The sequence below is a fragment of the Cetorhinus maximus genome, chromosome 20, assembly GCF_964194155.1.
Source record: "Cetorhinus maximus chromosome 20, sCetMax3.hap1.1, whole genome shotgun sequence".
NCBI lineage: Eukaryota > Metazoa > Chordata > Chondrichthyes > Lamniformes > Cetorhinidae > Cetorhinus > Cetorhinus maximus.
In genome coordinates this window covers 58219651-58236395 of record NC_135898.1, presented here as the reverse complement: position 1 = coordinate 58236395, position 16745 = coordinate 58219651, and the positions used below count along the sequence as shown (strand labels likewise).

Here is a 16745-nt window from a genome sequence, read left to right as displayed (position 1 = left end):
GCGTTCAAAAGGAAATGGGGACAGTACAGGCTCAACATGTTCCCTCTAGGGTGATAGGAAGGAGTAACAAGCCCAAAGAACCATGGATGACCCGAGATATTCAGGATACGATGAGAAGGAAAAGAGAGGCTTTTAGCAGGTACAATGGAAGCAAATCAGCGGAGGCATTAGTGGAGTACAGAAAGTGCAGGGTGGAGCTTAAGAAAGCAATTTTAAGAAAGCAAGAAGAGCAAAGAGGGGATATGAGAAAGCTCTGGCTGGTAAAAGTAGGGAAAATCCCAAGATATTCTATAAGTATATCAATGGGAAGAGGATAACCAGGGAAAGAGTAGGGACCATGGGGCAATCTATGGGTGGAGCCAGAGAGCATCGGTGGAGTGTTGAACGAATAGTTCACATCCGTCTTCACCCAAGAGAATGAGGATGAAGGTATCAAACTCGAGGAGAGACTGCGAGGTTCTTGAGCAAATTGATATAGGGAGTGACAAGGTATTGGAGGTGTTGGCTGGCTTAAAAGTGGACAAATCTCCAGATCCGGATGATTTGTGTCCCAGACTGCTGAGGGAGGCAAGGGAGGAGATCGCAGGGGCTCTGACCCAAATTTTTAATTCCTCTCTGGCCATGGGGGAGGTGCCAGATGACTGGAGAACAGCTAATGTGGTTCCGCTATTTAAGAAGGATTGTAGAGATAAGCCAGGGAACTACAGGCCAGTGAGTCTCACGACAGTGGTAGGGAAACTATTAGAGAAAATTCTGAAGAAGAGAATCTATCTCCACTTGGAGCAGCAAGGTTTGATCAGGGATAGTCAGCATGGCTTTGTCAGAGGGAGATCATGCCTAACAAATTTGACTGAATTTTTTGAGCAGGTGGCCAGGTGTGTAGATGAGGGTATGCAGTTGATGTAGTTTATATGGATTTCAGCAAAGCCTTTGACAAGGTCCCACATGGAAGACTTATCAACAAGGCAAATGCACATGGGATACAGGGTAATTTGATAAGGTGGATTCAAAATTTGCTTAGTTGTAGGAGACAGAGGGTGATGACAGAAGGATGCTTCAGTGACTGGAAGCCAGTGTCCAGTGGCGTACCACAAGGATCTGTGCTGGGTCCTCTATTATTCCTCATTTATATAAACCATACAGATGATTATGTGGGGGGTAGGGTTAGCAAGTTTGCGGATGACACAAAGACTGGCGGGGTGGCTAATAGTGAGGTTGAGTGTCTTGGGCTACAGGAAGATATAGACGGGATGGTCAATTGGGCAGATAAGTGTCAGATGGAATTTAACCCTGAAAAGTGTGAGGTGATACACTTTGGAAGGAGTAATTTGACAAGGAAGTATTCAATGAACGGCATGGCACTAGGAAGTTCTGAGGAACAAAGGGACCTTGGCGTGTGTGTCCATAGATCTCTGAGGGCGGAGGGGCACGTTAGTGGGGGTGGTGAAAAAGGCAAATGGGACACTTGCCTTTATCAATCAAGGCATAGATTACAAAAGTAGGGAGGTCACGTTGGAGTTGTATAGAACCTTCGTGAGGCCACAGATGGAGTACTGTGTACAGTTCTGGTCGCCATATTATAGGAAGGATGTGATTACACTGGAGTGGGTGCAGAGGAGATTCACCAGGATGATGCCTGGGATGAAACATTTAAGTTATGGAGAGAGGTTGGATAGACTTGGGTTGTTTTCGTTGGAGCAGAGAAGACTGAGGGGCGACCTGATCGAGGTGTACAAGATTATGAGGGGCATGGACAGGGTGGATAGGGAGTAGCTGTTCCCCTTAGTTGAAGGGTCAGTCACGAGGGGACATAAGTTCAAGGTGAGAGGCAGGAGGTTTAGGGGGGGATGTGAGGAAAAACTTTTTTACCCAGAGGGTGGTGATGGTCTGGAATGCGCTGCCTGGGAGGGTGATGGAGGGGGGTTGCCTCACATCCTTTAAAAAGTACTTGGATGAGCACTTGGCACATCATAACATTCAAGGCTATGGGCCAAGTGCTGGTAAATGGGGTTAGGTAGGTAGGTCAGGTGTTTCTCACGTGTCGGTGCACACTCGATGAGTCGAGGGGCCTCTACTGCACTGTGAGATTCTGTGATTCTGTGAATTCACCCTCCTTCTCAGTTCTTCTGCTATTTATTTCTCAATCCTTAAATCTCACTGGCAATAGAGATACCTGTTGAGTCAGGTCACAGATGCCTTTTTTTTTACTGGTTATGGCACTTTCAGCAGCTTTGTGGCACAGTTTTCTTTGAGCTGGAGGATGCAGGGGCCAATCAAATGAATGACAGACACAGTTGGATGTCCTGCTACAGCAAGATTGGTCCAATAAACAGTACCAAGCAACTTGAAAGTAATTCTTAATCATCAAATTTCACATTTCATTTACAATAGAAATTAAATTGCTGTATCAGTTTCAATGTCAATTATCAGCCTCATTAAAAGTTAAAGGTCAATGATCCCTACAGTAATAATTTGCAACATTAAACTTGAGGCATTAATTTAATATTTTAAACTGTATATTTTTATTGGAGAGAAATATACCTATCATGGATTTAGGACACAATGGACACTTTAAAGATATGATAAAATTAACACCAATGGCAGTTTTCTCTAAATTCAACACACAAAATGATCTGTCCTCTCCCCAATCACAGGGGTAGCAAATCAACTTCCTCAGTGTTACAGTAATTTAAATTTTAATCTCGTCAATTCTGTGCTGCACTTAATTATTTCACAGGTTATGAAAAACTCAGTTATTCAGCAACTGAAATATTCAAGTCCTATGGTCTCTTAGGTATTTATAATACTCCTATGATTAACTCAGGTTCTTGGGGCAAATGGGAGGATTCCTAACCTTGTTACAAGGCACAGCAAAAGACTTGTCCTTAAGAAGGTTTCAGATTTTTCACATCACTGAGATATTGTGCTATGATAATCAAAATGGCCCCATCCCATAAATCATATTTATGCTGATTTGCAAGATGGGCAATTTCTTGATTCACATGATGTATAACCTGGCAAGATAAAACAGAATTATTTATATTTTGGATAATGAACAAACAAAACTTTTTAAACGCTAAGAGGCACAGTCAGATTTGCCCTCCTGAGTGCAAATCAGGTTGCTCTCAATGCTACAAAACATTAGTTCTCATAAAAATATAATGAAGATCAACAAAATCATAAAACTGTTGGCTCGAGGATGAGCTTAGGGTCATTTTTAGTACTACAATCTTTTCAGAACCAGCTCAGTTCCAATTTCATTCCCCGTAATGCAACAAGCTGCTACTGAAAGACACAGCTATGTACTCTAATGTCTGTTGGGAATTTAAGGCAAACAAGCGGCCCAATTAAACCAAAAGCATACTTTGATAGTGTTGTAATGCATAAATTAGTGTTGATTTTAATATCCAATAATCATTTGCAACTGTGACTGTTCTACATTCCTGATCAATTCAGGATTAACATGACAGGGAAGTATCACCATATCCCTGATTAAACATATTGATCATCTAGTTGTGGCTCATGTCCTCCCCAAATGAGCTTAGGTAGCATACTGGCTAATTAATATAACATGCCTAGATAATTTTTATCAGCATCAATGCTGAGTTTTAAACCTCAAAGCAACTGAATACATAAAAATTTAATGGAATGTTTGAAGTTAGGCAAACACTGCCCACGAAGAATAGAAAAATTACACATGTATTCTACAGTGGCCTTCTGATGAGCTGCTATTTAAAAATTTCTAGCTTTGGTTTTCTTCAGCAACCCAAACAAATAAAAAGGTTCAGAAGGTATCCCTCCAATGCCAGGTAATCATGCACGGTGGGTTTATATCTACAGTCTGTTATGATCCAACAAAAGGGGATGGCAAAGGGTGTCCTAGGTAACAGGATCAAGACCAGAAGAACTAAGCTTGCATGTGAAGGAGCTGAATTATCAGTACCATTCATCTAGCAAACATCAAGTTCCAAAACTCCCGCCAACTTATTACATGGAGATATCAGCAATCACCAATTAACAAGAAACGTGGAAGCAACTGGCTATTAATTTTATTATCATTTCTAAATCATTCTCATTTTTAAAGGGTATTAATGGCAACAATTTTTCTTTAAAAGAAAAATATCTTATCACAGCATTCATTTTTAAAGATTGCAAGACATTCTATTCCATGTTGCAAGTAAGGAATGACCACTATGATAGAAAATGGTGAAAGAAAATAATGAGGTATATATTAATCTTGCACAGTGGTGCAAAATAGGCACTAGCGCTCCACCACACTTTCTTTTCTGTCTACAATAGAAAAGAAAATCTGGCAGAATCCAATGTTCCCTCTTTTTTTTGTTGTGTACGGCCTGTTCATTTAAATACATGGTACTTATAAATATATTTTGTGCAGCCGCTATTTGGGAGCTGCCCATGTGGTGCCTTCCGCATATGTACTTTAGTGGGAACACTGTCAGAAAGCAAAACAAGCTGTCGATTCTGTGTTCCTCCAATTCTGGCCTTTTTTGTGCATCTACGACTCCTTCTGTCCCACCGTTGGTGATGAGGCCCTAAGCTCCAAAATTCCCTTTCTGAATCTAATGGCCTTACCACCTCCCTGTCTTTCTGGAAGATCCTCCTTAAAACCCTCTTCTTTGGCTGAGCTTTTAGTCACCCCATCTAATATCTCCTTTGATGGCTCAGCATCAATTGTTTTCCCCCATTCTCAGAAAATGGGCCTGAACAGTAAGGCCAGTATTTATCATCCATTCCTAGATACCTTCTAGAAGGTGTTAGTGGGCACGCCTAATAGAGGCATGCTATTCTAAACTAATTGAATCAGGGCTTAGTGATGGAAGACTGAGGGACATGTAGAGCCAAGAGGTTACAGGTTGTGATGAAATACATTTCTCCTGTTGCTAAGGTTGCAAAGTGACTAATGGATGTCCAGTTGAGAGCTGCTACATCTGTTCTTAACCCACTAGCACAGTCGGTAATGCCACATGACACAATGGAGGGTGCCCTCAGTGTGAAGATAGGACTCATGCCCCTTAAGGACTGTATAAAGTGGTCACTCCCACCAATACAATCATTGACATGCAGCTGACAGGCAAGACAGAGTCAAGTAGATTATTTCCTCATGGTGATTCTGTGGCCAACTGCCGCAAGCTCAATCTGGTACCCATGACCTTCAGGGCTCAGCCAGCCCTCTCAGTGGTGGCGCTAATGGGCTCCCACTATTTTGTGGTAGACATTGAGTAACCCTCCCAGAGTACACCCTTTGCCATTGCAACCCTCAATGCTTTCTCCAAGGGGTGTAAAACATGGAGAAATATTGATTCATCAGCTGAGGGAGTGTGGTCGGTGGTAATCAGCAGGAGGTTTCCCTGCTTGTGTTCAACCTCAAGCAATGAGACTACACGGGGTTGTAGCCAATGTTGAAGACTCTCTCAGTCACCCAATGACTCAACAGTTTACCACTGTAGTCCCACACCTAGTGGGTCTGGGAAAGGATGGTGAAGGAATCTGAGAATTTAGATATGATTCTGTGAGTATGACTATGTCAGGCTGTTGTTGACTAGTCTGTGGGGCAGCTCTCCCAATTTTGGCACAAGGCGCCAGATGTTAGTAAGGAGAATTTTGCAGGATTACCTGGGCTAGGTGTACCTCCATCATTCCCAATTCTTTGCTTATTTCACATCAAATTGTCCCTCCAATTTTATTCCTATTCTCTGTGGCAGTTTGAAATAACTGAATGGCTCACTAGACTATTCCAGAATGCAGTTAGAGTCAGGCACATTAGCTTGGGACTAGAGCCACATCCAGGCCAAACCAGGTAAGGATGGCTGATTTTCTTCCCTTAAGGACTTTAGTCAATCAGTTAGATTTTTACAACAACCCACCATCTTAATGGTCACTACTACTGATGCCAGATTTATTTTTCCAATTTTAAATTGAATACATCTCTTTGAAATGCCATGGAATCTTCCTCTACATTAGAAATAATTCTTAAATGCAAGCTGTCAATGTTTCACAGCTAATGGAATACTTTTGGAGTGTTGCCACAGTTGTAACATAGGGAAACATGACAGCAAATTGCATAACCAAGGTCCCACAAACAGCAACAAGATACATAACATGGAGAGGGTGATGAGGGGTAGTGAGGTTAACGGTTATTTACATGAACTTTCAAAGGGCATTTGAGAATGTACCACATAATCAAGTTGTCAGCAAAATGAAAGCACAGGGATTAAAAATATATCATTGTCTAAAGGACAGAAAGCAGAGAGTAGTTGCAAACAATAGTTTTCAGACTGGAGAGAGGGTATACCATGGTGTTCCCTGAGGGTTGGTATTGGCCTGCTGCTCTTTTTAATATGTACATACCTAAATTTGGGTTTTTGTCTAATGCAGCTCACTGTTCCCAACACTTTTCCCTTCAAGTATTTATTCAATTCCCTTTCAAAGTTATTATTGAATCTGCAATGCATCAGGCAATGCATTTGAGATCATAACATTTATGGCACATTAGAAGAAAAAATTCTCATGTTGTCTCTGGTTCTTTTGCCAATCACCTTAATTCTTTGTCCTCTCAGTACCGATCCACATGCCATTGGAAACAGTTTCTCCTTACTTACTCCTTCAAAACTATTCATCATTTTGAACACCTCTATCCAATTTCCTCTTAACCTTCACTACTCTAAGGAAAATAACCTTCTCCACATAAGTGAAGTCCCTTATCCCTGGTACCGGTCCTCTTCTGCACCCTCGCCAAGGCTCTGGAATCCATCCCTGTGTGGCACCCAGAATTGAGCTGACGACCAACCTCAAAACTATCTGCTCTAAACTATACTTTTCTCAGCAATTAGCCAATCTTTGCAGAATACCTGTTGCCCCATCATTTCTTAATGGTTATGTGTTATTCCACAGGTGAAAATTATAAATTATAATAGCTAGATATAAAAAAAGAGTTTAACAGATCTAGGTGCTCTTGAGAAAAACATTAAACAGAGAGATTTGCACCAAATTTAAGAGCCTCTTTAATTTCTTCAGGCTGTAGACCTAAGAATATTCTGAAACAGATGTGTTTTCTTATGTATTTGCAATAAAGCTAATGTGTTTTAACACTTGAATTATGTCCGCATATTCGTTTAACAAAATAGCTATAGGCAAGTTTTTGTACCTTATTTGCCAGAATAAAGCTTCTAAAGTGCACATAAGCACACATTTCTCTATCTTAAAAGTGAAGCACTTTGTTGTGCCCAGCATTTGTGTATTATAAAAGGGAAAATGAAATTATTTACTAAAATGGCCAAAAGGTGCAATTAAGTGTCAGCCATGGCTCAGTTGGAAGCATTCTCACTTGAGTTACAGGGTTCCAGGTTCAAGTCCCACTCCAGAGCTTGAGCACAAAAATCAAGGCTGACACTCCAGTGCAGTACTGAGCCTGTGCTGCACTTTTGGAGGTGTCATTTTTCAGGTGAGATGTTAAACCGTGATCCCATCTGCCTGCTCAATTGGAGGTAAAATATCCCATGGCAGCAAAGGAGTTATCCCGTGTGTCCTGGCCAATAGTTATCTTTCAATCAACATCACAAAAAATGAGTTTCGGGTCATTAACACATTACTATTTGTGGGAGTTGGTCGTGTACAACTAACTGCTGTATTTCCTACATTACAACAGTGACTACACATCAAAAGTACTCCACTGGCTGTAATGCTTTGAGTGGTTCAGTGAAAAGCGCTTTATAAATGTATTTTGTTTTTAAAAAAAAGCTCTCCCTTTTATGTCAAAATTCGAAAATTCCCTTTATCCTATAATTGATTTAAATTAAGTTCTAAAACAAGGAAACTCGCCATGCTGCATTAGTCCTGACCGCTGAATTGAGTTTGATTATTGGAGATTCGAGTTTGACATTTGCTTTACAAACCCTCACTCACTTGATAGCATAAACCAGGACATTCTCATCAATAACAGTCCCAGCAGAATCAGCTGCCGACCTGATAACTAAGGAACCTCCTAAGATAAAGGGGCTGAGCATTGTGTACAGGCTCAGTCAGTTTGTGCTAACGCAGCTCAGGAATGGTGTAAGGCCTCACTCACCAGTCCACTGCCCCTCTGTTCTGGATGTTCAAAGTTCCCGTTAAAGTCCTGGGCGAGAGTTTGATATTCACTGTGAACTGCATTCTCTTCCCCGGAGCCCAGCGGTTAGTTATAAAGGGATTCCCCCGTCCCCCCCCCAACCACCACAACCACCACTCCGCGAAGCAACAAGTCTCCCGTTCCTCACAGGGTCCCCAGATTCCGGGTGGCCATGTAAACAGGAAGTGAACAGCCCGGAAACCTCTCCGTGCTCCTTCTCCACTCCGGTCCCTCCTTCAAACCCGGTCGAAAGTTCCGGGCTGGAAATGTCCCTGCCAGGCGATACCAGCATTGGCCAGAGAGGAGAGGGGGGCGCCCTGCTCGCTAGAGCTCCTTCAGTGCCAAACTTTCTACTCTTCGCTGCGAGTAAGAAACTTGAAAGCTTCATTTAAAGTTTATTTTTAAAAGAGTTGGTAAAACCTCCCATTCTATACCCAAACTAATCAATCGCCCACACCATTGCTCATAACTAGGTTATCCAGGGTGTGGTTCCTCGACAAAAACAAAAACAGAATTACCTGGAAAAACTCAGCAGGTCTGGCAGCATCGGTGGAGAAGAAAAGAGTTGACGTTTCGAGTCCAATGACCCTTCAACAGAACTGAGTATAGTTAGGAGAGGGGTGAAATATAAGCTGGTCTAAGGTGGGAGGGTGGGGGGGGAGAGAGAAGTTGAGGGTGTGGTGATTGTGGTGATAAGCAAGCAGTGATAGGAGCAGATAATCAAAAGATGTCACAGACAAAAGGATCAAAGAGGTGTTGAAGGTGGTGATATTATCTAAGAAAAGTGCTAATTAAGAATGGATGGCAGGACACTCAAGGTACAGCTCTAGTGGGGCTGGGGTGGAAAGATTGACAAGGTATTAGTTGTAGATTTAAAAATAATGGAAATAGGTGGGGAAAGAAAAAACTATATAAATTATTGAAAAAAAAAGGGAGGAGGAAGAAACGGGGTGGGGATGGGGGGAGGGAGTTTAAGATCTAAAGTTGTTGAATTCAATATTCAGCCCGGAAGGCTGCAAAGTGTCTAGTCGGAAGATGAGGTGCTGTTCCTCCAGTTTGCGTTGGGCTTCACTGGAACAATGCAGCAAGCCAAGGACAGACATGTGGGCAAGAGAACAGGGTGGAGTGTTCTTTTATCTCTGTGGTTCCTCGAGCCTGAGTGGGAAAGTGGTACGAAAAAATGCACACCTCCCCTCACAATAATAACAAATTATATTTATATAGCATCTTTAATATATAACATCCCAAGGCTCAAGGATATGAGAAAATATATGGTACTGAGGCTTTAGGGCAGATGACTATAAACTTGGTCAAAGAGGAAGGTCTTAAAAAACATCTTAAAGGACGAAAGCAAGATTGCAAGACGCAGCAGTTTTCAGAGGGAAAGAATTTTAAAAAGCATATTATCTAAATAGGGCATTGGCAGCTGAAACCATAGCCACTAATGGAGCAAACACAATTGGGGATGTTCAAGATGCCATAATTGCAGAAGCACACATATCTCAGACCTTTGTGGGGCTGAAGGAGGTGAGATAGGAAGAGGCCAAGTCATGTAGGGATTTGAAAACAAGGATGAGAGTTTTAAAATTATGGCGCTACGTAACAGGAGCCACTGTAGGCTGCAGGGGGAAATTAAAAATGCTAAAAGCGAACACTAAGAATTTACTGAAAAACCCTAAAATCTCCAGGCAGACATGGCTGCTAAACATATTAAGAGTTGAAGATTACCAGATGAACATTGCACAGCCTTGAGAGTCAGACTGGAAGACACAAATTAGATTAGGTGTACTCCTCTCTCAGATAAGGACGGGGCAGATGGTTTAGCTTAGATATTGGAGGATATACAATGGACAGAGGGGTCTTTGATGAAACACAAGCAGTCTTGAGTTGTGAGAACCAAGGACTTTGCATACGTGTTTTAATTTTGATTGGATAATATTATGAATAGTTATTAGAATAATTGGTTAGCAGAATCGCAATCGTACTCAATAGGATAGTTTTAACATGGTACCTGTGTGTCGGTTACCGAGTGGATATACTGAAATGTACTCAAATATATTGTGGGACGAACGAGTCCTGTTTATGGTGGGGAACTGTGGGCCTCTGTTTTAGTGTGGGTGTGGGCGTGTGTGTGGATATGGCCAAGAAGACCGAACTCGAGTTCGTTGCAGAATAGGGAGGTGAAGGAACCATGTCCCTTCACCTCGCCAGGAAGCATAGAAAGCTGATCAGCAAAATGAAACAAGGTTGGCAGCCGAGTGACCCACCGTTACGATCCAAGGAGTGGTGGAAGCTCAGACTAAAGATAAAACTGACAAAGCTACAGTACTCATTCTGAGTCTGTATCTGCAACAAACTAAACTAATACAGAAACATCTCGGGGAAGCTGCACCGGTCACAGCGGCAGGGGACCTGAAACGTCCCCTACCGAATTTTTGTAACTTAAAAGAAAAGAATTGATCTAAGTTTCAAGAGCTATTTGTGCTGAGGAGAGAGAAAGGGGGTACCCCTAGGGGGTTAATGAGCAGTGACAGGCAGCAGCAGTGTGAGCTTCAGTCAATTTGATTGTCCCTATAGGTGGAGTCTCCAAGATCCCTTTATCCCCCCACTGCTACTTGAAGCTTCGTTTAGAGTTAAGTTCAATGTTATAGGAATATGAATCCATACCTTTATATATGTGTTTGTTTGTGTGCAAGGAAGCATTTGTATGTGAGCTTTAATGTGTTTACTTCCCTGAATTGTCTTTTGTGTGTGTAGTTGAGCACTTTAGAGTCAAAAGCCCCATATTAGCTTAAAGGAAATGTATACTCAAACATTCCAAAGTTTTGAGTATAAGGTTTGAGTTGAGATTTCTGGCAAAAATCACAATTTGAAGGTGGTGTAAAGATAAAACAGGGCTTGCCTTTGTTTGAGATGAACCAACCCTTGTACCACCCCCTTGCAGACCAGTAGGGAATAACCCTCATCACCAGTTTCCAAGCTGATTGGGATTGATACATACGAGCTGGTATTCTAATATTCTGAGGAAAAAAAAAATTACCTGAAATTCAAAAGGATTCTAGGAAAACCAAAAGACATAAACACAAGGTCTAGGTGGTTTCAATGGATAAAAAGGAGTTTCTTATGAAGAGATGAATTAAATATTAAAGGAAATCTGCATTCCAAAAGTAATTTGAATTTGGGCCAATCTGGAGATGTAAAGTGCAGTATAATTTAACAGGTTACTTTTGAATAACGAAGATGCTATCCAAAGATAAAGAATGTGTCGATAAACATATGGGACTTTTAATCTGGATACAAATCATTACACATGAAAAAGAGGTTGTTTTAATTTTGATAGTGTAAATTACAGTTCTTGATAAAGTTCTCAAAAGGGAATTTTCATTTTAAAAGGCTTTTGACAACAATTGGTACCAATTCAAATGCTGCAAGCTTTTGTATTTGTAAGTCTGTTCCCAAAATGTAAAGTTAAGCTCAAGACTTTGACAAAGTTTGGCAGAAATCCAATTTTTGGCCAAGTTAATGAATCTGGGATAATGCTAAAAAAAGTCAGACGTAATTTAGTGGGTTACTTTTGAGACAATAAGATGTTGTTTGAGAAGAAGATAAGGAAGCAAAACATGTCAATGCTTGACTTCTGTTTTAAAACTGCTATGAGAATACTTTATTGGACTGTAAAGTCTCTCCAGACAACCTGAACAAGATAAGATGGTAACTATTGCATGTGTAAAATGGTATGAGGAAAGTAGGGAAAGAGGACATAATGTACAAACTGTTTTAAGAGAAATTAATTTGATAATCTGGTCATCAACTGAGGCATTGGAACTGCACAAGGGGAGATAAGCAAAGATCTAGATACAGAGATCCCCATTGACATGGAATAGTTAACAAAGCCTAAAGAGTAAGGAAACATTTTAAACGATCAAGACAATAGAGAAACTGACTTCAAGAGAATCAAGATGATCGTGGTCAGGAAAAAAAACCTTAGAGGTAAAACTATTCGGAATCTGTAGTTGAGGCAATTGAAGGGTAAGAAGAAATAATACTTAACAACAATTTACCACAAGATGGATACAGGTAAAGGGAAAGCTGGGAAAAGGCTAAATAGATGTATTACTGACTATATTAATGTGCCTGCGAGCTACAAAGAGTAAGACCACAGGATTAACACCTTGATGACAGGCAGAGTTAAGCGGCTTCTAGAGAGAGAACTGCCACTGGAAGTGAAGATAGTGAGCCATTGAAAGATAGGATAAGAATGTGCATTGTAGAGTTGTGTAGACAGCTTAAGGAATTGAGGTCCGACACGAGACAGCAGCAGGAAATAGTAAACTGGAAGGAGTGGGGTGCCTACCCAGATGGATTCAGATCAGGAAACTCATGCCATAGGGAGAGTCATTAAAGAAATGTGTAATCTTATGGAGATTAAACAGAAATTCCATATTCCTTACCACCCGTAGAGCTCAGAGATGGTGGAAAGGATGAACCGAACTTTAAAAAAAACTGTAGCCAAAGCAATTCAGGAGACAGGGAACAGCTGGGCACCGTATTGCCCAGCATTCTGATGTGCCTTAGGGCTACACCAAATAGGACCACCAGGTTCACCCCATTGAATTGATAACAGGAAGAGCCATGCAATTACCTGAAGGCATTATAGTAGGAGGTGTAGGGCCACTGAAAGGAAAAATACAGGACAATGTAAGGGAATTAAGCAAGCAATTACATGAGTTGAGAGAGGAAATTTGAGACTGACAGATGATTAAGGATATGGGAACAGACAAATCCAAAGAGCAACAACGGACCCACCACCCCCCTCCCCCCCCCCCACCCCCCACCACCCCGCACCTCCCCCCCCCCCCCCCCCCCCCCATGAAAATGAGAAATAAACGGAGGCATTACACACAGTTAAAGATATATGATGAATCACCCAGACGACGGGAGCCAATGTTAATGTTTCCACAGGTCCGTGATCCTGGCATAGGAAGTACCAACGGTCAAAGTCAATTATGACACCTGCCTTCACCCTGGGCAGTACGTATTACTTCCCCAAGGTTGAAGTGGGGAATGGATAAGAAAGCCCAACACCTGGATTACGGATCAAGTCACTACATGGACACATCAGACGAACAATTGGGAACAGGACCCCCACATGTGATCACACAAAGAGTTGTAAGAATACTTTACATTTAACAGCACCAGGGCAGCCAGTCCAGCTAACACCACTCAGGTGTAACAATGAGAACTGGACTGAGTTAGTGATATGGGGGTGTAGAACCTACGCGCCCCCTACCAGTTTTTCAATCACAAGCATTTGGATGTATCAAGAGATTAATGTGACCGCCAGATGGACAGACCTACCTCCCTTTGTTTGGGAACCAGGTCTTGAGGGACAATATTGTCAAGAAACATGTAAATATATAATAGATAGGCATGATTGTTATGATACACAATATTTTACTTTGACTACGTGTGGCTATCAGAGACCCACTCAATGTCCAGATGTAGTAAATCCCCCCTGGATGGGATAGTCAGGATAGGAAAGTCAAAACCACTATTACATGATGTAACTATGGTCTCTCTGGAAGTGACATACAATGTCTCAGGACTCCTGTCAGTATTACATACCACTTGTCACGGCCACCAGAATTCCATGAAACGGGCTAGAAGCCAATTGAAAAGGATAAATTTCGAATTGTTCCGGGAATTAGAGCAAAAGCACAGGTTAGGTTAAAAAGGAGTATACTAGGAGACATCGGAGGGCTATTTGGGAGTGCCAATTCCATACTTAATTCTGGTCAGATCTATGACTTAAATAATTATGCCTCCTGGGTGGCTGCTGAGGCTGCCCGAGGGTTGCACTACAGCGCGCACGGGACAGGATATGACCTGACAGCCGTGGAGCTGTGGAGCGGGTCTGCTACGGATCCTTAGGCAGACTGCAGACAGGATAATAGACACAGCTGAATCACAAACCTCAGGGAGGGCATGTGATATGCTAGCACAAGATTCAATTGACGGGGTAAAATCCGACATTGAAGATATCAGGTTCGGAACAATTCCCGAACACATGTTCGAGTCAGTTCACCAATTAAACCTCATAAATTTACGCAAGGAGCGGCAGGAATTTGGCGATTACACAACCCCAACGTGGAGGAGAGGATGGAGTCATAAAATTCATTATGGCCATTCCCCAAGAACATCATCCAAATGGGGCTTTCCTGAACAGCTATAGGTTCGAGTCCCTAGGAGTAGATAAAAGGGGGATGGTATTCGCGTAGGGCTATGTGGATATATACCCTATGTAAAAGACATGGTACTGATGAGTACTAGAGATTGTTGTTCAGAATCAAGAAATTACATTGTGTGCTCATGTCAAATGCTGGACACAATTCACAAACACAAGCAAAGTTACATTCACCGCTTTACCGATTCAGGAAGCATTTAAGGCAATGCTGCTTCCTCAACTCAATGGCTGAGTTCCTTTATGGGGACTTATTTTGTGCTACCAACATAAAACCTGGAAAGGGACTCTCCAGGCACAGACAGCAACAAACCAAAGGTGTGCATCAATTCCCAGACCTATGCATACTTCAAGGGGGAGGAGAGGAAAAGGGAAAGTTATGTTGTACCACGAGGTGGTTTAGGATTCCTGTGGCCACCTGAAGGACCAGAAAAGGAATTCTCAACTTAAGGTATGGCCAGCTTGGGCTTTGCCAAGGGCCAAAAGGGGGGGACTGTTAGGGGAAAATTAAAAATGCTAAAAGAGAACACGAAGAATTTACTGAAAAACCCTAAAATCTCCAGGCAAACATGGCTGCTAAACATATTAAGAGTTGAAGATTACCAGATGAACATTGCACAGCCTTGAGAGTCAGACTGGAAGACACAAATTAGATTAGGTGTACTCCTCTCTCAGATAGGGATGGGGCAGATGGTTTAACTTAGATATTGGAGCACATACAATGGACAGAGGAGTCTTTGATGAAACACAAGCAGTCTCGAGTTGTGAGAACCAAGGTCTTTGCGTACGTGTTTTAATTTTGATTGGATAATATAATTATGTATACACCCTTTAGAATAATTGGTTAGCAGAATCGCATGTTTATGTACTCAATAGGCTAGTTTTAACATGGTACCTGTGTGTCGGTTACCGAGTGGATATATTCAAATGTACTCAAATGTATTGTGATAAGAAGTATATAAGTTACAAGACTTTGTAATTACAGCAGAGTACCTCTGGACAGACTCAGAGGGCTCTCCCTACATATGCCGGTAACAAGCTTGAATAAACCGTCTTGTTCGAGAATCCAAACAACGGAGGTCCTGAGTTGTTTATCCTGACCTGAGTCCCCGGTCTGAGCCATAGTTAATAAGGCAGTTGCCCCACACGAAAGCCAGATCGACCCGGGGTCTCGGAGAAGGAGGTTGAATCCCGTCTACAAGGCCAATGAGCACCAGGGGCAATAGGTGAATGGGGCTTGGTGCGAGTTAGGATATGACTTTAAGTTTATGGAGAGTGGAAAATGGGAAGCACAGTCATAAGTGTGTTAGAACAGATATAATATTTGTAACAATTATCACTTAATTGAACTTTTATAAAGTGTACATATCGCCCACTCCCTGATCTTTATTCTTTGTAGTAAAATGAATAATCCAACAATTGGAATTAACAACATATTCACATTATATAGAAAAATACCAAAGTGAATAACCAAGCAACGTAAGGATATACAGTCACAATTTTTGAATTAGCTTATTTGCAGTAAAAGGAGATTGTAACATTATCCTATCCTAATAGCTTAGAAGTTATTATTAATGATGTTATAGCAGGGTACTTAGAAAATTCAAGCCAATCAGGCAGAGTCAACATGGTTTAATGAAAGGGAAATCATGTTTAACCAATTTATTGGGGTTCTTTGAAGGTGTCACATGTGCTGCGGGTAAAGGGGAACCGGTGGATGTACTCTACTTAGATTTTCAAAAGGCAGTTGATAAGGTGCTACATCAAAGGTTATTGCGGAAAATAAAAGCTCATGGTGTAGGGGGTAACATATTGGCATGGATAGAAGATGGACTGGCTAACAGGAAACAGAAAGTAGGCATTAATGGGTTTTTTTTCTGGTTGGCATGATGTGATGAGTGGTGTGCCACAGGGATGTGTGCTGGGGCCTCAACTTTTTACAATTTATATAAATTGTTCAATGAAGGGACCAAAGGTATGTTTGCCAAATTTGCTGATGACACAAAGATAGGTAGGAAAGTAAGTTGTGAAGAGGACATAAGGAGGCTACAAAGGGACATAGACAGGTTAAGTGAGTGTGCAAGGATCTGACAAATGGACTATAATGTGGGCAAATGTGAAATTGTCCATTTTGGGAGGAAGAACGAAAAAAGAAGCATATTATCTAAATAGGGAGAGATTGCAGTGCAGAGGGATCTGGGTGTAATAGTGCATGAATTACAAGAGGCTAGTATGCAGGTACAGGAAGTAATTAGGAAATATAACAGAATGTTATTGGTTATTGTGAGGGGAATCACGTATAAAAGTAGGGAGGTTATGTTTCAGTTGTACTAGGGCACTAGTGAGACCACATCTGGAGTATTGTGTACAGCATTGGAC

General features: G+C 41.6%; 1 protein-coding gene across 1 annotated transcript in view; it reads right to left on the bottom strand.

Annotated features, from left to right (window-relative positions):
- The window catches only part of wdr11 (WD repeat domain 11), a 121208-nt gene extending 112907 nt beyond the window's left edge, over window positions 1-8301 (bottom strand). Inside the window, exon 1 of the mRNA XM_078564772.1 lies at window positions 8087-8301. Coding sequence (XP_078420898.1) covers window positions 8087-8169 — 83 coding nt within the window. The 5' untranslated portion in view covers window positions 8170-8301. The remainder of the gene's footprint in view (window positions 1-8086) is intronic.
- Between the last annotated feature and the right edge of the window lie 8444 nt (window positions 8302-16745).